This window comes from Notechis scutatus, chromosome 1, assembly GCF_049901735.1.
Source record: "Notechis scutatus isolate UNSWTSFEM ecotype Mainland chromosome 1, rNotScu1.2, whole genome shotgun sequence".
Lineage (NCBI taxonomy): Eukaryota > Metazoa > Chordata > Lepidosauria > Squamata > Elapidae > Notechis > Notechis scutatus.
In genome coordinates, this window is record NC_142009.1 from 315,054,870 (window position 1) to 315,082,621 (window position 27,752).

General features: G+C 38.9%; 1 protein-coding gene across 4 annotated transcripts in view; it reads right to left on the minus strand.

The window, feature by feature from the left end:
* DAAM1 (dishevelled associated activator of morphogenesis 1) overlaps window positions 1-27,752 on the minus strand; it is a 153,166-nt gene that overhangs the window by 11,370 nt on the left and 114,044 nt on the right. For 2 of the 4 annotated variants that reach the window (XM_087952338.1, XM_087952339.1), the window contains exons 14-23: window positions 27,414-27,722; window positions 26,191-26,298; window positions 15,783-15,812; window positions 13,701-13,804; window positions 8,162-8,246; window positions 5,603-5,709; window positions 4,639-4,727; window positions 3,687-3,855; window positions 2,039-2,146; window positions 634-694 (exon numbers count right to left, since the gene is read on the minus strand). In XM_087952338.1, the coding sequence (XP_087808464.1) occupies window positions 634-694; window positions 2,039-2,146; window positions 3,687-3,855; window positions 4,639-4,727; window positions 5,603-5,709; window positions 8,162-8,246; window positions 13,701-13,804; window positions 15,783-15,812; window positions 26,191-26,298; window positions 27,414-27,722 (1,170 nt within the window). The remainder of the gene's footprint in view (window positions 1-633; window positions 695-2,038; window positions 2,147-3,686; window positions 3,856-4,638; window positions 4,728-5,602; window positions 5,710-8,161; window positions 8,247-13,700; window positions 13,805-15,782; window positions 15,813-26,190; window positions 26,299-27,413; window positions 27,723-27,752) is intronic. The other 2 variants (XM_087952340.1, XM_087952341.1) reach the window with 1 other exon arrangement.

Consider the following 27,752-nt stretch of genomic DNA (forward strand, 5'->3'; position numbering starts at 1 on the left):
ATTTTGTTCAACAGTATCAGTGCAAAGTTAGAATGACTCATCTTTATTTTTGAAAACATTTATGGTAACATAAAACTGATATACTTTCAGAGGAACCTCGGCCTACTGATCTCAACTCAACTCCCTTCAGCCCAATTTCTGGAGGCAATTTTCCTAATCTACCATATACACACTACCCCTTTTCAAAATGTCCAACCGTTTCTGAGATGGGGGAGGCATACATGTGTGAAGGACATACTGGAACAAAGGTTTGTAGTTGGCTTTGCTGATTAAAGTTGATTGAAAGCAGCTGTAGACCTGACTGCCACATGGGCTTCCACTCATTTCAAAACTATCTCTGTGCTGTTAGAACTATGAAGGCCAAACTTTTTTTTTAAATCACTCATGATGACCCCGAGAAAGCAAAAAAGCTACTGAGGTCATTAACAGAGCTATAAAGCTGTAATAATAAGTAACAAGATGCAGGACAGGAAAGAGGAGCCATTATCTTAGACTAGAGATAAAAACTGCTTCACCTGTTTTCCCCCCCACTCTCCCTCTAAGAATGAATGCTAACACTTCCTCAGACGCCCACACACGTGGCCTGTCTTGAAATAAAAGTAGGGAACCATTAAATGGATAAGCAACACTTACTGTCTCCACAGCCCTGAGCCCACTCCTCAAGTTGCCAATGTCCTTCTCCAGTTCAGTCATACTGCCAGAAATAAAGGAAAGACATTAACTTTTCAAGCTGTTCCTAGCAAAGTTTTATAATGTAGGCTCTGACACCCTCCATACTTCTCTGACTGGAGGGGGGAAAATACTCTTACCGGTATTTTAGATTAGCATCTTATCTATAGCTACTTAACCCTGGTACATGTTGATGAAGACAGCCTTGAGGTTAAAACTGGCACAATTCATTCACCGATGTAAAATATAAACTCTCTTTCTGAAAATAAAGTACTCTGAAAGAGTGGGACAATAACAGATAACGGATAATCAGAGTTGGAAGGGACCTTGTAGGTCATTTAGTCCAACCCCCCGCCCAAGCAGGAGACCCTACACCATTTCTGACAAATGGCAGTCCAATCTCTTCTTGAAAGTCTCAAGTGATGGCGCTCCCACAATTTCCGAGGGCAACTTCTGTTCCATTGGTTGATTGTTCTGTCAGAAAGTTTCTCCTTATTTCCAGGTTAAATCTCTCCTTGTTCAGTTTCCATCCATTATTCCTTGTTTGGCCTTCAGGTGCTTTGGAAAATAGCTTGACCCCTTCCTCTCCGTGGCAGCCCCTCAAATATTGGAAGACTGCTATCATGTCTCCCCTGGTCCTTCTCTTCACCAGACTAGCCAAGCCCAGTTCCTGCAACCATTCTTCATATGTTTTAGTCTCCAGTCCCCTAATCATCCTGGTTACAATTCCTACTCCTGAGGTGGTATTTAGCCACTTCTGACAGGTTCTGGAGAACTGGTAGTGGAAATTTTGAGTAGTTCGGAGAACCGGTAAATACCACCTCTGGTTGGCCCCATCTATTCGCTGCCTCCTGAGTCCCAGCTGATTGGCTGGGTCTTCTTTTGTTGCCCTGCGCAGGAGAACGGAGCTGGAAAGCAGGTTAGTAGGGCAGGGAGGGAATGGGGATTTTACAGTATCCTTCCCCTGGAGTAGGGTGGAAATGGAGATTTTACAGTATATCCTTCCCTTGGAGTGGGGTGGAAATGGGGATTTTACAGTATCCTTCCCCTGGCATACCCACCAAGCCACGCCCACCAAGTCATGCCACACCCACCAAGCAACACCATGCCCACCACACCTCACCCACAGAATCGGTAGTATAAATGTTTGAATACCACCTACTCTGAAATGTTTAATGTATTCTAAAACCAGTCCCAAGTAGCCTTTCGGTGAATTGACCCAATCTGAAAAACAACTTTTTTTTTAATACTTAATTTTTTACAACTTTTTTTGCTATTTACTTTTCTCGAATCTGAGAACATTTTTTGCTATACAGAAGTTCATACAAAGAAATTAGCAGTAATACCAGTTTCCTTAATACACACTTACTTTACTTTGGCAGCTCCAGGGACATCTTTTAATTCTTCATGTAAGCTGAATACTTTGGGATATTTTTTTTCTATGATTGTGATGAGATAGTGCAACAAGGTAATGTTCCTAGGATAAAGACAAGCAACAGTTAATAACATGAACATGAAACATTATTTTTCAACAAAGAGAAAATAAGCGACATTTAATTCACCTCAAAGAAAATAGCTATACCTTTCCAGAATTTTGATGAAGAGTTCAATATTGTGATGACACACAATGATCAACCAGGTCCATTTTGGACAACAAAATACTTGCTTCTCAATAGTGTGTATCTGAGATATGCTATCTGTGATTCAGAGGGCAGCACCCAGCTGTTAAATATAGTAATTACTGATATCTCTGTCCTCCATGAATTTTTCTAATTCTCTTTTAAAACTAACAAGACTGGTGGTCAGTGCTACATTCAGTGGCAAGAGTATTTGACTATATCCATTTCTACAGACACTCAAAATGTGGATTCAAACATCATATGGCACAGAAACCACAGAAGCCTTTATGCTTCAGCTCTTTCTAAGCAAAAAGCTGCTTTTCTCACGGAAATTCTTTGCCTCTCATGAATGCTAAAAATGCCTCCATCCATATACTATTAGGGTTGTCATCTAGATGTCCTCATTAAGCTTCTTCAATTCCTACTGGGGAGGGAAGAACAGGAAGTTCTACTGCCTGGTCACTATAATATCTGTACAACTTGATTTCTTATGTTGTGGTGAAGAGGCAGGCGAATAGGTTCTATTCGCTAGAACTGGTTGTTAACATTCCAAGCAGTTCGGAGACCTAATCCTGTAAGGAAGGCAGGAAGGAAACATTCTGGTGTTGCTTACAGAAACTGCATCTCTGTTAACCCTTATTACATTCTTGGCAGGACTAGACTTCCTATCTCAGGAATGTCTCTGGAGTTTTCCCCCCTCCTTTGCTGGTGTGTGGAGTGACCATTTAAAGTTACAATGGCACTGAAAAAAGTGACATGACCATTTTTCACACTTACGACTGTTGCAGCATCCCCACAGTCATGAGAGGCCAGGCGAGGAGATGCATGCCTCGATGTGAGTGATATTGAGTTGGTCACACCCAGCCAATAACATGACCACCAAGCCACTTCCACCCAGTCACATGACCACCAAACCATGCCCATGCCCTAAGCCACACCCACAGAACTGGTTGTTAAAATTTTTGAATCCACCGCTGTGAAGAGGGAAATTTTACTGTTATCTGAGGTTCATTCTGTTTGGGGACAAGTCAAGACAATGTTATCTAGCATAAAACTGTCCATCCTGGATCCTCTATGTAGTGTGTGAATGTGTGTGTCAGAACTAAGAGGTTGTTAGTACTTTTTGGGGGGAGGGATTATTCTGGCTGCTTTAAAGGAGCCTTGTGCCTCCCATTCTGAGGAACCTTTTTAAAAAGCTAATTTTATTAGATAATAATAATATTCTCTCCAAACTTCTTTTTCAGGGAAAGTTCTTGACAACGTAGTGCAGCTTCAGCTGCAGACTTCTCTAGAAGAAGCAGATTATCTAGATTCTTTAAAGACAGAGTTCAAAAGGAAGCTAGTCTTCCAGCAACCCCTCCTCCCCCAGAAAATCAGTACATGCTTGAAGCTGCTTACTTGTCAATGCTGGATTTGGTATCTGCAATCTTGTTCAGGCTAGAAATTTTAAAGCCATAAGCGTTCCCTCTCTGACCCTTGTTCATGTAGTTGCCAAAAGCCAAAACCACTTCAAGCAGCTGCTTCAGGCTTTTACTCTGGAATACTTGGGTGGAAGCAGTTCGAATTGCTAGAAAGGGAAGGCAAGTGGAAGAAGATCTAGTTAGACAAGATGATGTTGACAAGAGCAGGGGCCTCCAATCTTGGCAACTTTAAGACTTGTGGACTTCATCTCCCAGAATTTTGCTGGCTTGGAGATGTTCTAGTCCAACCCCCTGCTAAAGAAGGAAGGAATCCTATGTCCAATCACTTCTTTTTATTCCAGTGTTGGAGCATCCACAATTTCAGGAGGCAAGTTGTTCCACTGATTGATCATTCTTACTGTCAAGAAATTTCTCCTTAGTTCTAGGTTGCTTCTATACTTGATTAGTTTTCATCTGTTGTTTCTTGTCCTGCCTTCAGATGCTTTGAAGAATAGATTGATTCCTTCTTTGTGGAAGCCACTGAGATATTGGAACACTGCTGTCATATCAGCCCTAGTCCTTCTTTTCATTAAACTAGACATACCCAATTCCTGTTCTATGAACAATTCATAGAACATTTCAATTATTATATGTTCTCATCACCATTAATCCTTTAATAATTCATACAAATTAAAATATTTATTATTTAAGGTCACAGTCTATTCTCATTAATGTGATATCCCATCCCCCTCCCTTTCCACCACAGTTTTGTTCAAAATTTAAAATAATAATTTAAAAGATTTTCCTTGTTTCAAATATTTATTTCAAATATAATAGGGGTTCCTTGCACTTTGATTCAGTTCAAGAGAAATTGGCTTCCTTAAGTGTTTTCATTTTAAGTTTCATCAAACTTTGACTCACATAACCATTTCCTCGAGCCCATATTTTACCTTCAACTTTTGGTTTAACTTCAGCAACTCTCTCAGCAAACTTCTTCTTAAAATACAAGGACTGCAACCTTTGCTGGTAATGATTTATCCTACAAGAAAAAGGTGTAAGACAGTAAAAGAACCACATTTCTCAAAGTTAATAAAAGTTGGAAGAAAAAAATGACATGTTTCAGGTTAAATTGCACAGTTGCCTTCTGGAAAGTCAGAGCAATCATCTGCAAAGATTATCATCAAACACTTATTCTGTGACTTTCAAGCTCCATAAAATCTGATGTCCTTCAATTCAACTTACAGTTCCTAAAATAACATGGTCAAAGCTTGGAATGCATCTTGAAGCTATCAGATTAGAGAAGGTGGTCTTGTATTCTGTATTTCTACTGCATACAGCAAAGGCAAATCAACTTACAAATTAACATGATTCAATAAGAAAACACACACTGAAATTAAATGGAAATGGAAACAATGGAAAATCTTTAGCCTGTAAGCTCTTTAAAGAGCTCTATCTCCCCATGCTTCCTGTGGCCCTTTTCTCAAATCCTTAATACAATTGAGACATGCCTTTCCATATCATTCATTTTCTGTGTTTATCTCTTTCCTCCTTTACAGCAATAATTACATCAACCAAATCAATCTCACTAGACTAGAATACCAATTTCAGCAGTATGAAAAGCCCAGGCTGTAATTTTCTACTTCAGATTTTTCCTCAACACATAGTCTACATCAGGGATGTCAAATTGGCAGCCCATGGGCCGGTTGCATCATGTGCAGGCCACGCCCACCCTGGCTCTGCAAAGGCAATAAACGTTGCGATATGTCACGATACATGATGTGATCGAGTTTGACACCCATGGTCTACATGGCTAGGAAAACAACCCTCCTTTCTACACGTTCCCCTAATTATTGAGTCCATTTTTTTTGGCGTGGACAGCAATAATGGTAGAAGGGAAGCAGCTGGCAAAATCACCTGCTCATTTCAAAGAGAAATCTGTCAGCTTTGGCCATCCGATCCAACTCATGCTTGTGTTCTTCCAGAAGATCGATGTCAGCTTTTTCAGGAACAAATTTTAAAAGCTAAAAAAGAAAAAAAATAGGTATTTTAGATCAGGGGCCGCCAACCTTTTGGACCTCAGGGACCACCAAACTCATAATTTTAAATCCCGTGGACTACTAATATGAATTTTGACTGATGGTGGCTTGCTGATGTTGGTGGGAAAGTCGGTCCCATATTCCAGAGCTGCAGTAGTCACAGGACTGGCCCTTTGGTCATCCCGGAGCAGCTGCTTCTCCACCCGGGTGCACCAGCCTGCCATGGACTGGAGGAGCTACTCCGGGATGACCAAAGGGCCAGTCTTGTCACTACTGCAGCTCTGGAATATGGGACCAACTTTCCCACCAACGTCAGCAAGCCACCCCGGGGCAGATTTCCCTTCCCTGCTGTTGATCTTACCTTCCAGTTCCAGCTCACGTGGCTCTACTCAAGGTAAGGTTTGCACTCAGCCCAAAGGGTGGAGGCCAGTGGGTGGGCGGGCCATGTGTTCCCATGCAGCCTGGATTAATTGCTTTGGGAGAACATTTCTCTACAGACCACCAAAAAATTTTCATGGACCACCAGTGGTCCCTGGCCCACCGGTTGGCAACTACTATTTTTGATGAACAATCTTCTCTTGGGAATTCAACTTTTACAGGACAAGAGAATGCACAGATATGTAGGCTTCAAGATTTTCTACTGATGAGGTGGGTAATAAATAATTTTTAGTGGAGAATCTCATTGGTGGCCTGGAAAGGCAGATGGGTAACTTTGCAATGTATGGGGTTGTTAAGATACCTGTTCCATTTTTAAGAATAACTGGGAAGAGCAATAAGTGTATGTGTATCTATTATTTCAAATTTCTTAACTGCCCATCTCCTCACAGACGGCCTCTAGGCAGTATTATTACCAACAGTATAGGTAGTTCTCGACTTATGACCACAACTGAGCCCAGAATTTTAGACATAAGTCATTGCAGTCATTAAGCGGGCCACTATGTGACCTGACTCAATTTTACAAGGTTCATGAAGTGAGTCGCCATGGTTGCTAAGTGAATAACACATGGTCATTAAACAAATCCGGCATATCCAAAGGGCATATTTTGCCATTTTCTGCTGCTGCAATCACCATGGTATGCTGCAACCAGTCGTCAATGTGAGTCAGTAGCCAATCACCCGAAATGTGATCAAGTGAGGATTACCTGTATTTTGAGGAGCCGTGGTGGTGTAGTGGTTAAAATGCAGTATTGCAGGCTAATCCTGCTGACTCCAGATTGCCAGCAGTTCGGCAGTTCAAATCTCACGAGCCTCAGGGTTGACTCAGCCTTCCATCCCTCCGAGGTTGGTAAAAGGAGGACCCAGATAGATGGGGGCAATATGCTGATTCTGTAAACCGCTTAGAGAGGGCTGTAAAGCACTGTGAAGCGGTATATAAGTCTAAGGACAATTGCTATTGAGTAGAAATGGTGGAGTAGGGTTCCATCATGAAGAGACCCATTGCTGTTTCCCTTAGTAATAGACTTACAAGCCTCCCTGCCTGCCTCCCTACCAGCCAGTTAATGGCTAATCAAGCAGGTAATTGGATCCAGTGATTAGGGTTCATTTGAGCTCCATAGGCTACACAGAAAGACTGAGTAGGCTGAGGACTGCATGAGTCAAAAGGCCTTGAATTATTTATTTATCCATCTATCTCATTTATATAGCCACCCATCTCACAAAGCAACAGATTCTGGGCAGTGTACGACAAAACTGAGGCAGATCAAGTTCCCATCTCCTTTTTTTAAATTAAAAAGAAATAGTTGTTTCCCTAGAATATTTTACTTCTCATAAAGAAAGCCAATGAAACCTCTGAACTGATTTCATTCCAGGCAGATTAGATTAGTCACCTGCTAAGGCGTGGTGATCTTTCTTCACCCTTTTGACTCTTCAGCTGGGATAGAACTTATCAACTACATCTCTGCCTATAGCAGTCTATGAATAGGGTGTGTGTGTGTGCATGTGTCTGTGTGTCTGTCACGGAGGATCATTCACAGATAGCATCGAAGGAGATTTCTTTCCTACACTTTCTAATTTTTCTTCAAAAGACATGCTTCTTGAAAGCTGCCAAATAACACAACAAGTTAAGGTGGAGCTGTTCCAAGTCTCTTTCTCAGGTTTTCTACTTTCTTAAGGCAACCATTTCACATCTCCTAGTTCAGGGGTGTCAAACGCACATCATCACAGCGGCGTTACATGACCTATAGGGACTTTTTTCCCATTCGCTAAACTGGGCGGGGGCGGGCCCAGCACGTGACGCATTCAGCCCGCGGGCCACGAGTTTGATACCCATGTCCTAGTTCCTTCTTTAGCTCAGAGCTAAACTCTTCTACTTGCATAGATCAGGAGGGGGGGAAAAACCCAATGGCCCTGCAATGGTGGGAGCAGAGATCTTCAATGGTGAATTCTGGACTTTCATTTTTAACATTTCTTTCAAGAACTGAACACCTTCTGCACTCACCTGCTCAAGCATATCCTTTGGCAGGTCCTCCTGTTCATCCATTGTTAAAATTGCACGTTTAATTTCATCATTTGATAGTTTAAGCCTGGAAAGGCAGACAACAGAACGATGTTACGTAAGCATGGAAGTTGGCCTGTCTATCTCATTACTGTAAAATTTGCTAAATTTCTTAATGTTACCTTTATGCTGCTTTTAATTGGATTGATTTTCATTTTGGGGTTAATTAATAAATAAGCATAAACAAACTTATAATGATCTAAGTGTATGTGTGACAGAGTGGAGAGGGGGAAATTTAGAGGCCGCCCCTGGCAGTGAAATGAATAATGAAATAGGGGAATGAATATTTTGCAAGAAGTTCTGTATTTCTCTGCAAGGAATGGACTCTGGAGCCTGCCTGCTCTATGGATTTGCAAATAATCTTTGCTGTGTCAGCAGGACTGTCTGGGGGCTTTTATGTACGGGAGGGTGTTTGGTCCTCACACTCTAGGCCTGAAAAAACAAACACGCACAAAGCCTGCACTAAGATGCCCCTAGAGAATATTTATAGGCGAGGATGGGGAGGGAGATAGGAAAAGCTCTTCTTTGACAATGCAGGGGGAAAGGAGGCCAGCAAAAGCAGTAAGCCTGTCCAGAAAACCACAATAATTATCTTTGTTGGCAGCAGCTGCTAAGCATACAGACTATCTGAGATGGAAGGTAGTAGTTACAGCATTGGCTGTTACAAGGCTTTAAATGATGAAACTTGTTGACAGGGTGTGACAGCTTGCAAGAGATGTTGAATGGGTGTGCTTAGCTTTGATGAGACAAACAGCTAGCCTCATGAGGGTTAAAACATCAGGGAGCGTGCATAACTTTAATAGGCTCAGAATACGCTTCTGGGGTGGGGGAACCTTATGCAACCCAGAGACAAGCCAGAGCAGAAAGATTTTTGACCGATATATGGAAAGAATTATTTTCCTAACGTAGTAACTTATTAGGAAATAAATCAGGGTTGCTGAGCAACTTCAAAACACTGATCAGCTATTTAGGGTCTGGAAGGAATTATATCTGGGAGAAAGGTGAAGCACCAGGTGCTGACTGGTTATGCTTCAATATGAAAAGTACATGCCTGTGCCAGGAAAAAGGTTTAGGTGTAGCCAGTGGTGTGCTGATAAAGGCATAGCAACTGTCTCTGCTGTCTCTACTGCCACTGCTGCATTGCATGGATAGCTGCCAAACAGCTGAGGGTGTGGGGTGGGGGGGCAGGGCTAGGCACCGAGTCTCAGCTGAGAATTCTAAAACATTTTTACAATCAGCTCTCATGATTGTTGGCTCCAGTACATCCAATATGGGCATCACAAATCTAAGCCCTCCCCTATACCAGCTCTGACTTTTCAGTGGCAAAACTGTTGTCTTTATCTGTATGGAAAGCAGTACTCTCATCACCTGAGAGGGAGGGGAAGTGAATCCAGGAAGTTTCATGTGTGTGTGAAGAATGTGAAAGTCATAAGATGCTCCGTTTCCACGAGGAGGCCTGAATGCTAAAATGGCTGGGAGAGAATTTCTAATCAGAGAGTTCGGTGGGAGATGTCTTGAAAACTGAATGAAATGAAAGCATAGGTCGTCTGAGCTTCCTCTGAGAAAGCATCCGTGAAACAATCAATATTGCCACTGTGAAATGGATCGATCTGAGATGCAAGCCCTGGAATCTAAGCTGCCCAGGTTCAGGGATGTTATTTTATCTTCTGGAATAATGGAAGCACATGAAACAAATGAAGACTTGCTAACTGGATCTTAAACATACTGGACATTAAAGGGAGATGCAATTAATTAAAAAGCATTGCTAAGCTTGACCACCACCATTTCCATAAGAAGAATAGTGCTGGATCAAACTATCTAATCCAGCATCATGTTTCTCCCAGTGGCTAAAGAGATCCATTGGGGAAGTTCATAAATCAAGCGCTCACAGCTGGTATTCAGAGGATGATGCCAATGACCCTCAATAGGATTTATGAAGCCAGCAAAGAATGAGAGCTAACAAGAGCACATTAAACTCAGGTGCAAAGAACAATGTCTAGATCTGTTCGATACAGTTTAAGAATCAACCCCAAAATGCAAAACCATATATGGTCTTGTTACATTCATAGGAAAGAGGTGGGGGGATGGAAAACCAAAAATATTTCCTAGCTTGAGAAGAAGTCTAATATGACCTCACTGTCCAACCATTTTTCCCAGAAAGAGATAAAATATCTAGCAAGGCCGAACTTTTCAGAGATGCATGCCAACAATATCTGGTTTGCTTTATAAAATGTATAGGATAAATAAAGAGCTGGCCTGATGATCGTGTGTAGAAATCTTTTCTTAATTCAACAGTGCAAGAAGAAAAACAGTGCATTTCAACTGTAATTCTCTAGATATTTGACATGGTCCTCCCAGATGAAAATATGTATAATTGACTTATTTACAATATATGAATCTCAAACTCAAATTTATACTCACAGCCTGTCAGGTAGCTCTCTTGGAAGAAACACAATGGCATGAGTGTCTTTTGCCCCCTCCACACCACTGCAAATAATTCCTGATCTCCTTTGCCACATTTGAAAACAGTATAGTGTATGCAAGTCAACCCATTTTTAACAGGCAGAGAGGGAGAAGATTTATGCATAGTGATGGTGGCTGGAATAGTGGATTCCCATTAAACTCTAATCAAGCTGTCTTCAATTCTGCACTGTTCTGGATTGTGCATTAAATCAAGTCTGAGTGCAAGGATGGCAATCACCACTTAAAGTAATTAAAACATTTAAACACACATGGTACTGAGAATACAGCTAGGCACCTTCACTTGTGAACAGCTGGAGGATTACTGGGGAAGGTGGAAGACAAAACATTTACACAGTGGTCATTCAAACTTACATTATTCCTGCCCTTTCTGCAATTCAAAAGCATGGTTTTTTTTAATTGGATGGTACCACATAGAGAATTATAACTGAAGTCTAAAGATCTGTGCAGCAGACCAAATTTGGTCTGCATATTACATCTCTATATTTTTTATTTAAAAAAACTGAATTTGCAGTTGTATAGACTCTCCTCAATTTATTTATTTATTTATGTATTTATTTATTTATTTATTTGTTTGTTTGTTTGTTTATTTATTTATTTGATTTTTCAATCATTTACAAGATAATAGGTATAAGGATAAACATAGTTATGAATACAAGAAATGAGTACATATAAGAAAAATAAAAGAAACAATAGGACAGGGATGGTAGGCACTTTGGTGCGCTTATGCACGCCCCCTACAGACCTCTTAGGAAAGGGGTGAGGTCAATAATAGACAGTCTAAGGTTAAAGTTTTTGGGGTTTGGGGAAGAAACCACAGAGTCCGGTAGAGTATTCCAGACATTGACCATTCTGTTGCTGAAGTCGTATTTCCTACAATCAAGTTTGGTGCGATTAACCTTGAGTTTGTATCTATTGTGTGCTCTTGTGTTGTTATGGTTGAAGCTGAAGTATTCATTGACAGGTAGGACATTGCAATGTATGATTTTATATACTATACTTAGATCAGACCAAAGGCAGCATAGTTCTAGATTTTCTAAGTCTAGAATTTCAAGTCTGGTGGCATAAGGTATTTTGCTACGAGTAGAGGAGTGGAGAACTCTTCTTGTGAAATATTTCTGCACTTTCTCAACTGTGTTAATATCAGATACGTAATGTGGGTTCCAGACTGATGAGCTGTATTCGAGTATTGGTCTAGCAAATGTTTTGTATGCTGTAGTTAGTAGTGTGATATTATTAGAGAAAAAGCTACGTAGGATTAGGTTAACAACTCTTAATGCCTTTTTGACTATGTAGTTATAGTGGGCTCTAGCACTTAGGTCATTAGAGGTGAGTACTCCAAGATCCTTGGCAGAGTTTGGATCATCAACAAGGTCTTGCTTGTATTTTATTTTCTGATTATTTTTGCCAATTTTTTTGCTATTTTTTCTACATACAGTATATGCAGTCCCCGAGTTATGATCATTCACTTAATGCTGGTTTAAAGTTATTACACCATCCCCAAAAGTAGTTCTGACACAATCCAGGAGTTACGAATGTTGCAAGCAATAAGGCATTTGTTCACCCTTATGACTGACCGTAGAGACAATGCAACATTCCCCCTGCTTGTCCCGCTCTGCCTCTTCTCTCAACTGCTTCCCTTTTGGAGTGCTGGGAGCAGGTAAAGAAACCATGGTAGAGAGGCTGGAGAGGAGGCAGCTCGCTTGATTATGGAGATCTTTGAAAGATGAGTGAGTCTCCAGAGGCTCCTGTGGAGACCTGGTGGGAAGCAGGATGAGGGTGGAAGCATGAGATATCTCAGTGGGTCAGAGGAGGCCTTGGGTGGTCAGAAGCAGGTGGCCTGACTAGGCCTCCTATCCTCTTCCCAACCCTGAGATACCTCATGTGCACTTAATGACCTGCACATTTGATTAGTGAGTGCATTGGGTAAAGCAGGAGTTATCACATTCATTTAATGTGATCCAATTAACAAATCCTCAGGTTATGAATGTAACTGGCAGGCTCTATTACATTTGTAACTCGAGGATTACCTGCACAATCTTCTTTTTAGGGATAAAAGCTGTTCCACAGTGCAATTTTTTTGAGCCACTTTTTGAGCAGACTGCAATGGATGCCAGAAGGCCTCTCTTCTTGCAGCCACAATGGAGTTTCTTTTTGGGTTGACTCCACTTTAGACCCTCTAGTAATCCATTGCTTTTCATTTCCTATTTGTGGCCCCAGGGAGTTGCAACCACCATGAAGCTAACGAATCTTACTACAGGCAAATGTATAGCGTATACAATGCTGTCTGTCTCTGTAAAAGAAAATGAACACAAAAGAGGTGTGGTCATCAAAGAGACTTTCAATCTTTCAGAGGATGTCTTACATAGAAAGACTCAGGAGAACTTGTTCTTACAAAAGAAGGGCAATGCCATTAGAGTGACCCATTAGAGCGGGGAGGCAGGGAATGTTGTGGGTCCCATCCCTGAGGGAGATACACCTGGTGGGACCGAGAAGAAGGGCCTTCTTTGTGGTGGCTCCCTCTCTCTGGAACATCATTCCCCCAGAGATTAGAATGGCCCCCACTCTAGCTCTCTTCCAGAAGGCACTGAAGACCTGGTTCTGCCAGCAGGCCTGGGGAACCCAGAGCGTGATGGAGTCCATCAAATGGCTCATGTGATCTGCTGTCATCAGGGCGCGGTGGGTGGGAGTTGGGGGATGATTTCCCCCCCCCGATTTTCTATTGTACTTTATTAATTTATTTGATTCTTTTTGTTACTTTTTGACTTTTTTATTTTTATTATTTTTTGTTTTTGTTTTAAATATGGTTTTACATTGTGTAAGCAGTCTCAAGTTGCCATGGGTGAATAGACGGCAATATAAATTAAATTAAATTAATAAATAAATAAATAAATAATAATGATAACAATAATGATAATGATAATAATAATAATAATAATAATAATAATAATAATAATAATAATAATAGTAGTAGTAGTAGTAGTAATGCATTTAGTGATACCTTGAGAGCAGAATATTGCAGTTCTGAGCCCTTCGACCATCTATTACTGAAAGCTCCTTGACTTTATGCCTGGAACTCAGTGTGTCATCAATGGAGTCTTCTTTCTATAAAAGGCATGAAAAGAATCCATTAATAAGTAGATGCGCAGTGGTATTTTAGAAGTTCTGGCACATGCCAATATCTCAAATATAAATCAAGAATCTTTACTAAGGCCACCAATTAAAGTATAACTGAAACACAATAATCTATTTCATAAATTGGAAGATTATCAGGAGAAGGAGGGAAATAAACAGGCTATTGGTTACAAGTGGTTAAATATTTATCCAGATGGAAATATTTAAGAATCCACAAACAAAAGACAGTGAGGAACACAGATAGTCTTTTCTTGGATATGTTGTGACATTTTATTTAGAGTTGGTTACTATCAGCTGGGATACTGCAAAGCAAACTTTTCATGATTCTTTAAGTGGAAGAGCCCTTGTTCAATGACATAATACCTTCTCATATGCAAAAGATCCCAAGTTTAGTCTCTAATATTTCCATTTGATATGTGTAACAATCTGAGATGTGTGACAGATTTTAGCTTGCCAAAGCAGACATTACTGGGATGGACAAAAAGTTATTCCAATTCCATATAAAACTTCATCTTCAACATTGAATGAAGAAGTGGAAAATTATCTGCCAAATCAAATTTTTGATCCAACCAGTCCTGTATTGTACCTTCTGACTGGCAGAAACTCTCCAAAATTTTTAATGAGAATCTTTCCAAGTTTGGTATCAAAGATCTTGAACCTGGGACCTTCTGGGTGCAAAGCAGATGTTCTATGGATCTGCTCTTCAACAATTGTAACTTACAAAAAGGTGGCAGGATCGTGATTCAGTTACAGGGAGGTAACATGGGTATGTACAAATCCAAGAATGGACAAGCATAAATGGATTTATTGGGATAGCAGTCTTTTCCAATCTCATGCCCTGACAAACCCAACCAGAATGTCATTCAAGGTTGATAACAGATGAAATCAAACATATCGGAGGACTCTGGAGAAAAGCTGGTTCAACATAACTAAACAATTGTTTGATTGCAGCCACAGAAGGAATTTGGGATATTCATCCAAATCTTTTTCAAAATCTGAGATAACGCAGCCCAAATTTCAAGTTGGTTCAGTCCATATACATATATACATACACTCATATATATGTTTATAGTTTCTTTGTAGCGACACAGAAGTTGTTTGTCTTTCAGGATTTTTCTTCTACAGGCTAACCCAGTGATTTTCAAACCTAGAAACTTTAAGATGTATGGACTTTAATTCCCAGAATTCCCCAATTGGAACTGTGGGAATTGAAGTCCACACATCTTAAAGTTGCAAAATGAAAGACACTGAGTTAACCTACTTGTATGGTCCTAGAATTTCCTAGAGATGTCTCTCCATGAACTGGCCATTTTAGACCCTGCTTAGCTTGAAAGGGTCAGACAGATGCTGCCATCTGCTGAGAAACACACACATGCACGCACCCATCGATATACATATATATGTACACAGAGAGAAATATTTATGCATAAAGCATTCTTTGATAGAGCCAGATACTTTATGACAATTACTAATATTCACAAGGTCTTTCAAAATTAAAGAAATTAGTTCCATTTCCCACTGACCACCCCAATCCTTCTTGAACGACCTGTCTAATAAAGCACTGGTCAATTGGAAAAGCAAATAAACAGTTTGCAAAATAAAAAATAAAAAATGAGAGTAAGTAAAGAATAAGTCAATGCCACCCAAGAACATTAGACTGATTCTAAATTGTCATAGTATTGTAAGAGACATAAAACTTCAGTACTTTTATATCTCTGCTATAAATGATTTTATTTTTTCCATATACGTAAGGCTACATTAGCACTGTCCCTAAGTGTAAACCATTAAATGATTTGTGAAATAATTTTGAACAGTAAAATAAATCCTAATAAACTCAGACCTTTTAAGCTTTTTAAAAACAACAAAAATGCATTTACTTATTCAGCTGACCATATCAGCACAAACCACTTGCTCATTCAGCTGAAGATTTGGGCAGAAGCAAACTTACCTGTTTGGAGTTATTGTTCACAAAGAAGTCCTATAGCCAGAGCAGAAGCATGGGGATAGGCAGGAAAAAAGTGTGCAGTTCAGTGGACACAGCAAAAAAAAAAAAGAACAACCACAAAAGAAAAACAGAAAAGAGTCAAAGTACAGTTGGGAAGGATATATATTGTGCAGTTTGCAAACAGGAAACTAAACAATCTCCGCAGCATTTTGGATATATCAGCTATGACGATTATAATGCAATCCAAGAAGCACGGTACAACAGAGGTTAGTGTAGGAATACAACAAAAGAGAGTCAGAGGCAAGCAACAGGCATTAGTTTAGATGCAATTTCTTTCATCAGTCATGCCCATTTCAACTGAAGGGGATATTGGGATGGCAACCACACTAATGAGGGATTCAGCAAGTATTGTCTCCCATAGGCCAATTCACACAATACAGTTTTGAAGCCAACATTTCAGAATCTTAAGGAGTTCTGACTGGTTCTTAAGCTATATGAGGCTGCTGCCCTTTCCCTTCCCATATGTGAATGCTTGTATACGAGCGTCTCAGCAATAGCATTAACGGAGTGGAGAACAACCACAAAGGATCAGCAAGATTGCAATTTGGATGCAAAAGAACTATCCGCTAGCTCGCTGCAATCTTGGATGAAAAGAAGTGCTTTTGAAATGAAGGCACTGTAAGCCACTGTGAATGATATTGGGCAGTGAGATGGACGGCATATACATTTTTTTAATAACTAACAAAACAAACAAAACAAAAAAACAACAACCCTTGCTTGGAATGATCACTACTGGGGATTTCTGTAATAGTGATTATGATAGGTTTCATATGCATTACAAAAGTCACCGGAATGAAATCAGAACCATAAATTAACCAGGGCCTTTGACTATAGGAGACTTAGGAGATAAAACAGATAAAGATTGCAAAAGTTGCAGAGTAAGCACAGAATATTATTAACAAGTCCATTTTCCCAAACATGGTTGAAAAAGACTGAATTGAATCCATGCACAATACTATTGATAATGACAGCTTTGCCAAATAACTCTTATGGATGACACATTTCTAAAAGCAAAGTGTTGAATATCCAACAACTGAAAAAGGAACATGATGCCTGAAAGCATTTTGAATAGCTAAATATAAATATTTTAATGATGTGTGAAAATGTTGTTTAATGTTCCTCTTCTCACCAGGCACCTGGAGAGATAGAGCAGATATGCTCTCTGGTTGGAACCAGGACTGGCAAACAATCATTTTTTTCCCCTTATTTTCTGCATTTTCCACACAATACTTCAATTCTAATTCTGACAAACTGGATAATGTGATTCAACCTTTCTGGGCTGCACCATTGCCCTACCTGTATAATCTATCAGAGCTGTTAGTAATATGGTGTCTGTGGATGCATATGTGCTTGGCAGGCCCTGAACATAATGTATAATTGGATCAGGAGATCTCATCATTTGGTCCAGGCATCCATTACATGTAAGGAAGTTTGTTGCTTTTGGTGAGCAGATGGTGATGGCTGGGACACTAATGGTTATATATTTCTGTCCCTAGGGAAGTGAGAAGGGGTGGGTTTGTATATGTAATGTATACACATGTAATTATATAGGGATACTGAATATAGGAAGACAGGTGAATGAGGGAGATGTGTCCCTAAATGTGCATATGTAACTATTTATGTAGGTAATGGGGAATTTGTATTTTTGTGTGTGGACGGTGGGAAAGGGTGAGAGAGAAATGAACACATGGTCACATATATACTGGAAGGTGACCTCAAACACCTATCTGCTTCAAAATATAATGTATCTCAGATTTATCAGCTTTACTTCAAAGGCCAATCCCAGTGCACTAGCCCTGTATTTCAAGGTCAAAAGCTTCTAAGTTTGAACAGCACAACCACATACAGGTTGCCTAATTTGATCTCAACTGCTATATTGGACCCTGACCTTTCTGTCTCTGTCCACTACTTGGTTCCCATGACCCCATGATTTCAGCTTGATTATTTTCTTCCTAATCAACTTTTAATGCATTTGGATGGAGGATAATCCTCTTCTACTGGAGGGGGGAAAAAGTCCCTCCAAAACTCTTTATTCTTTTTTTTAAAGTAATTTTTATTGAACTTTTCCACATTTTTAAAACTTGTATATAATATTTGCAGCATTGTGACGTCGACTTTTCCAATTAGGTTAATATACATAATTACAGATTTACCTTAATTTTTATTCCTACTGTCTAACCAATTACACCACTTCTCCCAACCATATAGTGTTCCACATCTTCTCTATCTTGCAATTCCAATGTGAGTTTGACCATTTCTGTACAATCCATTATTTTCTTTATTATCATACTATCGGTGGGGGTATTTACTAATTTCCAACTCTATGCGTAAGCGATTCTTGCCGCTGTCAATATATGTATTATGATATATTTGATTTATTTCTTAAATATTCCTCTAACTATTCCTAACAGAAACATTTCAGGTTTGAGTTCAAGTTTGGAGACCGGTAATTTCCTGCAACCATTTCCTTATTTTGTTCCAATATTTTCTTGCTTTGGGGCAAGACTACCACATATGAAAGAAGGTACCTTGTTTGTATTTACATTTCCAGCATTCTGGACTCATGTTTGGATATATTTTGGCCAATCTTGCCGGTGCTAGATGCCAACGGTAAAACATTTTATAAAGATTTTCCTTAAAGGCAGCAGCCATTGTTAATTTATAGTTTTAGACCACAGTTTCCCCCATTCCTCTAATTGAATGTTGTAACCAAAATTTCTTGCCCAGGCTATCGTATTTCTTTTAGCTATTTCTTCTTCTCTATCAAATCTTAGTAGATAATTGTACATTTTGGTTATAAATTTCTCTTCTGGTCCAAAACTCTCTATTCTTGTAACAGCAAAACAAAAAAAGAGAGGTGTTTTTTAAGAGTTTAATGCAATAGGGTTACTAATATTATCGTTCTTTTTTCTATTATGTCTGAATTGCTGAATTCAAGGTAATAACGAAAGTTAATTCCCCTTTTGTTTAGCAAACTGCAACTTTGGAGAGAGTAGACATTGCAGACATGTGGTTACATTCAGGCACAATGTTTTATTATAAACTGCCTGGATACCTGTGGCTATTGGGCAGTCTAAGGAAAAAACTAAATAAATATTTAAATTCTCATTACTCTTTTCCTGAAGCAGAGTAACCAAATTCCTAGGTGTCCTGTATAAACAATTTTGTGTAGAAATAACTGCTGAGTCTGGCCAAATACCGAGGATAACAAAATGAATCGGTTCACCCTCAACAGCATTTTATCACCTAGGTACAGCAAAAGGAATGGCCAGCTGTGCTATCACACTGGATTTCTCAACATTTTTGGCACATGCATGCAGGGAACTGCAATTGTAAGAGTTGCAAAGCACTCCTACGCCATGCTTTTGCTTTTTGACACTTTTAAAACAAAAAATCATCCTTTCTCCTACTTGATGAAATACATATTTTAGTCTTTTTTGCCAAAGCTGTGTTAAATACACACCTTGGAACAATAAAGTGAGAATTTGACATGAATGTGCAGCAAGTACTATAGTATTCACTGGCTAAGTTCACGCAGTGATAAGGCACAATGTAATGTGTCTGCATTTGATTTAGTGTCTTGTATAAACCCAACTGTGTAGGTTACAAACTGATTTATAGTTTAGTTGCTGTAGCAATCCAGCCAATTAAAATTAATCATAGAATATAGAATAACAGAGTTGGAAGGGACTTTAGAGGTCTTCTAGTCCAAACCTCTGCTCAAGCAGGAGACTCTATACCATTTCAGACAAATGGCTGTCCAGTCTCTTCTTAAAAAGCCTCCAGTGACCCATAACGTCTGCAGGCAAATCGTTCCACTGATTAATTGTTGTCACTGTTAGGAAATTTCTCTTTAGTTCTAGGTTGTTTCTCTCCTTGATTAGTTTCCATCCCTTGGTTCTTGTCTTGCCTTCAATTAATCAGTTAAGCAAACTATCATTTTGCTCAGTGGGAACACACTACCTGGATAGTATACTCTACCTTTGCTTCTATATTATTATGAAATGGCTTTGAATTCTGATGTTTATTCCTTAAAGACAGAACACTTGAATGCATTTTTCATGCTGCCCGGAAGACAGCATTGTTTTATTTGTCCTTTCCCTTAACAGAAAAACCGAAGTAGACCTTTTCTTCACCCCTTTATGAAAAAATAGCTTTTCTTTATAAATCCAAGCTTAATGCAGTGATATTAACACAGCTTTCCTTCCTCTTTAATGGAAGGTTTAACATATAATGCCTACGCTGTTTCAAAGCTTTAAACGTGCTGATATGAAACCTATTTGCAGGGAAAACGAAATGCAGAGTTCCTCACACCAAGGTATATACAATACAACAAGGTTGTAAAATACAAAGAAAAAGAATGCACATTCATAGTAGGAATATTGCATGACATACTTAATATAGATTTTATTTCTCCTGAACATTTGAGACTATGATTTATACTAGACTTTTCCAACAAGGCACTTGGTTGAATGTTTGAATGACAACTTCCAGAATCTGCATGGCCTTATTAACCCTAAAGTTGTAAATGGTAAAGTTACTAATGCCCTGGAATTGAGTTGACTCTTAGTGACTTTACTCATCTATTTCCTTGACCATATTACAGAAATAATTCACCATTACTATTCAGACCATGTGCATACACACATTGCCAGGCTCTTCTTACTATAGTTAGCATTGGGAATCAGTTAACCTCTGAGATCTTTCTTTGGACTTCTTCAGCAATTAAAAAGTGTACAACTACCAGTATATCATAATTTCTTTTCTTTTGAGGCTATGCTTCAACAGCATGTAAAATGAAAATAATCTGCAAAAGGTATGTTCTACTGTGCAGATTTCATAAGAATCCTGAATCATCACCAGAATTCCACAAAACTACCATATACAACATGTTTCATAAAATGTGCTGCACCAGGTGCAAAACTTACTAAACTGTATGGTTATTGCTGTTGTTTTGCATACTTGCTTTAATACAAAGTATTGAACTGAAATCTATCAGTCCAAATGAAGCCATTTTCAGCAATTGTGTTTAATTCTTTCCTAAATAAATTATATTTGAAAATTGTTTTAATTTGGTTACTTTCCTTTCCTCCACCTCTTCTTTTGTCTTTGTATGGTATTTCAGCAATTTAAGGGAAATGTGATCTATTTCTAGCTGAAAAATTATAAAAAGGTGTAAAATTTACACACTGCAATCCTTATTGTGCAGTTCTAAATGTTAATTAATTTACTATTATAGTATTGATTTTCTTCCATTCAATTGTGTCCAGTTCTCAGAGATTGCCAGGACAAGTCCCCATAGTTTTCTTAGCAATGTTTTTCAGACATTGTTTGCCGCTGCCTCCTTGCAAGGGCTGAGAGAAAGTGACTGGCCCAAGGTCACCCAGCTGGCTTTGTGCATTAAAGTGGGATTAAAACTCACCATCTCCTGGCTTCAAGGCCCTAATCACTACACCAAACACTACACTACACCTCGCATACTATGTTTATATACTGTATATGTGTAAAATTAAATCAACTAAGTCAATAGCTGTTAAATTTATACACTTATTTTATTTTAAAGAAAGCCCAAGCTGTTCTTTCCTTCCCTCATGTAGTTTGGAGACATGTTAGTAGACAATTGGCAGCACCAAGACTACTATCAATATTTTTTTCCCACTTTTGCAAATAGGCATGCAAAAATTTGTTTCTCCAAAGTAAAACAATCCTTTTCCAAAATTTATGCCAATCTTTCCTACACAAATATTTACAAATGAAGAAAAAGTGTTTAGCATACCTGCGTCTAGCTCAGAAAATCAAAACCACCCCAATCCAATCTAATTAACATAGTTTGTTCAATCTGCTAGATGTTGCTCTAAAAGAGTCATACACTATTATTTAACATTTACTTAAAAGATGCTTATCTCACGCTTCAACAATTTTAGGGCTATTTGCAAAAGCTTGAAAAATACCTGATTAAACAACAGTATCAAAATAAATCTAGCAAGGTCTGGATGGAAATAAGGTTGCATCCTTTGCTATTCAGCTGCCATCAAAACAATAATATAGAAATTCTGGCAATCCCCCCAAACCTTGCCGAGCATGAGAGCGTAGGAATTGCCTATTGAATCAGGCCAAAACAATTTAGTCTAGCATTATGTATTTCCAAAGCATTTAGCAAAGGCACTATATTGATTACAAGAACAGTAGTCAACCCAGATCTCCAAAATTTGCCTTTTAAAAACTCTGTTAATGAGTGATAATCATCAAGTATGAGGAAAGTACATTCTGGTTTAATAGTAAAAAAAATCCTAGTGGCACACATCAGTTCTAGGGGAAATGCAGAAAGGAAAATTCCATTTCAACAACAGATATCTATTTTCATAATATTGTTTCACAGAAAAAAACAGAAACTATAAGTGGTTTACAGTGGTACCTTGGTACCCATTGGCAATTCATTCTGGAACATGTGAAAATACTAAAACCAACGAGTACCAAGAAAACCATGTGACTTATCATGTGACCCTCTATTTCAGCCAGAAGACATAGCGAGTGATGAGGCAGCTGACATTAGCAAGTTCTTCTTTGCACATCAACTACCAGGAGAAAGACATGTGCTGGGACAAGATTTCTGCTTTGAAACACGTCAAATATCAAATTTGACAAAAGCAGTTGAATACTGAGGTATAATTGTCCTGAAAATCTTGCTTCTCCCTTTAATAGTGTGTGCTTTAGCAGGGAATGGATCAGACCTCTTCTGACAAATGACTCTGAACATCTTCTGCAAGTGAAGTTGGCTCACTGCTTCTGAGGGGTTGTTTTTTTTACCATTGTTAAGAAATAATACAGTTTGCTTTGGTAGAATACCTAGGCTTGCTGATGGCATAAAAAAGCCAAATATTTCTGTAGCTCCAAGATTTTATTTACACTGTTATTCCAAAGCAAACACCAAACATTTTAACTAAAGGCAAGAGGGCAAAAAAGTTTGTCTTCTTATTGGACAGTCGTTCACATATTAATTTGTTACAGAAATTATTGCTGTATGTGTGTATATTTAAAACATGATTTTGCCTTACAAGTATTTCAGTTTAAATTACTAGGGAGTCTAAGGTTTCAAATCAAGCTAACATATTAGCTTTCAAACTGGTAATTGCAGTGCTGCCTAATTTCACTGGAGATTTCATAAAATCACTACTGTTCTTTGCATGTGATACACAATGAAGGGCTGTTTCAGAAACAGGAACATCTCTATGCCTATGGAGAAAGTTATCAGTTGCTTGATCATATATTTCCAGGTTTCTTGAAATTGAGTGAGCCCAGTTCCCAGAATACTTATTAGCCTTATTATTATTATTTATTAATACTTATTAGCTTATTAGGAGCCATGGTGGCACAGTGATTAGAATGTAGTATTGCAGGCTAACTCACTGCTCTCTACAGGAGTTCGATTCTAAACGGCTCAAGGTTGACTCAGCCTTCCCATCCTTCCAAGATCAGTAAAATGAGGACCCAGTTGGGGGCAATATGCTGATTCTGTAAACCACTTAGGTAGGGCTGTAAAGCACTATGAAGTGGTATACAAATCTAAGTACTACTGCTATTGCTAGTAGGGATGAGCTTCCTAGATCTTCCTATTGCAGATAGTCCTTGACTTACAGTCATTCATATAGTGACCATTCAAAGTTACAACAGCACTGGAAAAAGTGACTTACATCTGATCTTCACACTTTTGACCATAGCAGCATCCCTACAGTCAGATGATCAAAATTCGGGTGCTTGCATTTATGACAGCTGCAGAATCCTGGAATCATGTCATCTCCATTTTTGACCTTCTAGGTGGCTTCCGACCAGCAAAGTCAACAGGGGAAGTCAGATTCATTTAATGACTGTGTGATTAGCAACTGCTATGATTTACTTAGCAACCATGATGAAAAAAGTTGCAAAATTGGGTGCAATTCACTGAACTGCCTTACTTTGCAATAGTCCCAATTGTGGGCATAAATTGAGGACTACCTGTACACATATAGTATCATGAACTCAAGCATAGACTGAGTCTATGTGTACTTAATTGGCTTATGTGTGCAGCAACCCTAAACTTCAGTACCTAATATTCCATTCCCTCAACCCAATTAAGTAGGCTAAAGTGACTACACAAATAAAGTGTTCAGAATTTGCTGCTAAAGCAATCAATCAGTAAAATAGCCACCTCAATTTCTTCATTGCATGACATTTTGGCTTCCTTGTGCTGAATGTGTTCAAGGAAAGATCAAATAGCCATACCTGGGGAATGTTTTAATTCTGATTCATGGACCAAAATCAAATTCAGATCCATAATATCAATATTGACAGAGATTAAGAACAAAAGTTCCTCTAAAAGTAGAGCTTAGCCCTAGATAACTTTTGACAATTGACCTTGCCCTTAAACTGACATAATCACTCCCTGAATTAATAACAGGAAGAGATAAAATCAATATTTTCTAAAGGTTTATGAGTCGATGCTCTGCTTCCCTGGTACTTGAGTTTTCAACCTTCAGAAGACCAAGAAATTATTCCAGGAGTCTAGACAAGACTAATTGTCAGGGCTCCAACAAATCCACCCCCATTCAAATCAAAAGTCTCTAGCCGCATCTCAGAGATACTCCTTTGGTCTTTTTAGCTGTCACTAATTACCTTTAACATTGTATATATATCCTCAACAGATCCTGCTTTACTCTACCGTCTTTTATTAAAACTAATTTTTGCTTTCCTTATTTATCGGATTCTAGGAAAAAATATCTTCAGTTGATCATGCCAATAAATAAAAAGGTCAATTTACACAAATATGTGCTTTGAGGAAGCAACCAAGCAGCATAGTAATGTTGAAGACATTACTAGGTCTGCATTTCATAAGGCAAACATGGACTGAAGTAATACTTGAAATATGTCCTGTCAAATTGGCCACATGAGGTCCAATTCACATGTTATACAGGTAGTCCTCAACTTACAACCAGTTGTTTAAAGACTGTTCAAACTGTTTGTTTAAAGACTGTTCAAAATTACAACAGCCTCGGAAAGAGTTACTTACAACTCCTCCTCAATGTTGCAACTGTCACACCACTCTTGCTGTCACATGATCATATTTTGGGCACTTGGCAACTGGCTTGCATTTATGACTGGTTGCAGCATCCCATGGTCACATGATTGTGATTTGTGACGGGTTTTGCCGTTTTCTGACAAAAAAATTACCCATTGAATAAGCTGGATGTGAACTTAGGCCCACATAATTTGTTTAATGACTATCATAAAACTAGTCATAAAATCAAGTCGAGTTATGTGATGATTCAGTTTATGATCGCAACAACTTATAACCAAAATTCTGGGTTCAATTGAAATTGTAAGTCAAGGACTACCCATATAGAAAATAAATCCTGAGGACAGGCCCCCATAAACACTGTAGCTCTGGTCAAAAACAGACTCTTGATGTCATGCTTTTTTGTGCTTATCAGGTTACCTTATTGTGTACATAAGCCTACATGCTATGTAAAGCAGGCATGAGCCCTGAATGTCCTTTTAAGAAGAATATTAATAATTTTCAGGACTGCAAGAAGTAGTCTCCTATAGTAACAAGAATCATGCTTTCCTCTGACTATGTGAAAGTAAAAGGAAAAAATTGTTGACTGCCTACAATAACATTCAAAACATACTCATATATGTAAAATTGAAAGTTGCGGTTTCTATGTCTGAAATATATGAAAAGATTTGGAAACCTGCCAAATTCATGAAAGAAAATAAAATGTGCAAGGCAAGGAAGAGGACTGGATTAGAAAAGCAAAACTGGGACATTGGATGAAGTCGGGTGGTTGGAATCAATCATACTTTCTTCAAACTGCAATTTGCTCAGCCGCCATGTTGAAGAATTCGAACTACAAAAAAATGTATCACCAATTCTTTTTTTTAAAGAAGGGCAATATTGTTATTACTCTCTTCTCTTTCATACATATTATCAACATGATTTTAAAGTCACCGCATTAGAAGTGGCTGAAAAACACTGATTTCTTAATTAGAGAAATAAAATTATCCCTGCAGAACAAAGATTTCAAATAATGGGGAGGGGGGAATTCACATGCACATCAATGTTAGTTTTTAGCCATTCCCAGCAATTTTGTCAACATTACTCAAGCATGCTTGACAGGGCCAACTGTCACATACAATTGGCAACACCTACATCATCAGATTATGAACCACCAATGAAAGTCACCAACGTGGAAACATGCTGAGGTGCATTCAGCCACGTTGCATTAAAAAACCCCACATTAATAATAAAATAATGCATTCCAATTACTGTCTAAAAGAGAGTTGGGTTACCTGCAGATCTTGGAAACACACACATTACCTGTTGCCTTTGGTAAGCAGAGAATGTTCTTTCAAGGTCTTCAAGGTCTAGCACTTTAAATACCTTGGCATCATCAATGCTAGTCCACACAGTGCCTTCCAACTTGTTCTAGGATGGTAGGAAGAAGATGGAAGAACCATCATTACGACTTTTTCAACATATGGCACTACACTTCACTACATTCAAATGAAACCATATTCTATAAATAAGGCCCATACACACATTTCTTGTACTTATTAAAAATAAATGTGAAATCACTTTGATGTACATGCCAGGCAAATGAAGTCATTCTAAATTGTAAAAAAATGCAGCACTTCCAGGATAATTAAGGACATAAAAGCATCTTTGTTGGATCAGTTGAAGAAGGTCCCCTCATCTAGCATTAAGTTTTTGAACAGGAACTGTTACTGGAAAAATTTATACAAGGATACAAAGGCAATTAAAGTGGAGGGTAGGGGGACCTGGCGTGCTATGGTCCATGGAGTGCAAAGGGTCAGACATGACTTAGCAACTGAACAACAACAACAAAATAAAGGCAATGCTTTCTCACTTAGCAACTGAACAACAACAACAACAAAATAAAGGCAACTGAACAACAACAACAAAATAAAGGCAATGTATAGTCAGATGGGAATTGATAATGCCAGTTGATAATTGATAATGGAAATCCAAGGCCAAAATAATGGAAACCCAGCTCCAATAATTTTTTTCACTTGCACTTTTCTTAATTTTTTTTAAACATGGGAATCAATTTTGGTGTGAGAGAATAGCCATAATTTAAAGTGTTTGTTTATAGAGATTCTCAATCATCCAGGTCATGATTTACCCAAAGGTACTTTTCCAAAAGGCAACTGGACTTTCTTGTTTTTTTTCCTTGAAAAAGTTTTGCTTCTCTTCCAAGAAAAAGCTCTTAAGAAAAAAACAAAGAAAGGAAGTCCAGTTGCCTTTTTGGAAAACCACCTTTGGAATATTAGAAGTACTTGCATTGCAAATACAGACAACTGTTTAATAAAGATAGTAACATCAGTGTTTATTTGTTTTGAAATGTTTTTGTCCTGCCCCATTCATATTTAAATCCTTTTTTTTTAATGTGGTCATATTCTATGTTGCAGTGTGGGCCATCTGAAGGTGAGTGGGGTTCCTAGCCTGAACACTGTGTATTCCTGCTCTACAATCAATCCTATTCATCGATCCTAAAGAGCAGAGGAGAACAGATTCCTTACCTCAGGCAATTTGGACCAGTTGAAGGACTTGAGGGCATGTGTGGGTTGAGGGACGTTTTTCCTCTTGAGTGCTGATCCCAAAGGAGCTCCTGGAGCTGGAGTCAGGCCTCCAATTGGTGGGGGCCCTGGGGGAGGGGGTGGGCCCCCAGGAGGAGGGGGTGGAGGGGGAGGGGGTGGCAGGATTGCTCCAGGAGGAGGGGGTGGAGGAAGAACTGGCAGGAAAGATCCTAGAGACCCTGTAGGTAAGGGCCCCCCAGGGGCACCGGGTGGCAGAGGGGGTCCTCCAGGGACTGGAGCACATATTGCTCTCTGAAATAAAATGAGAAGACATAATTGCTC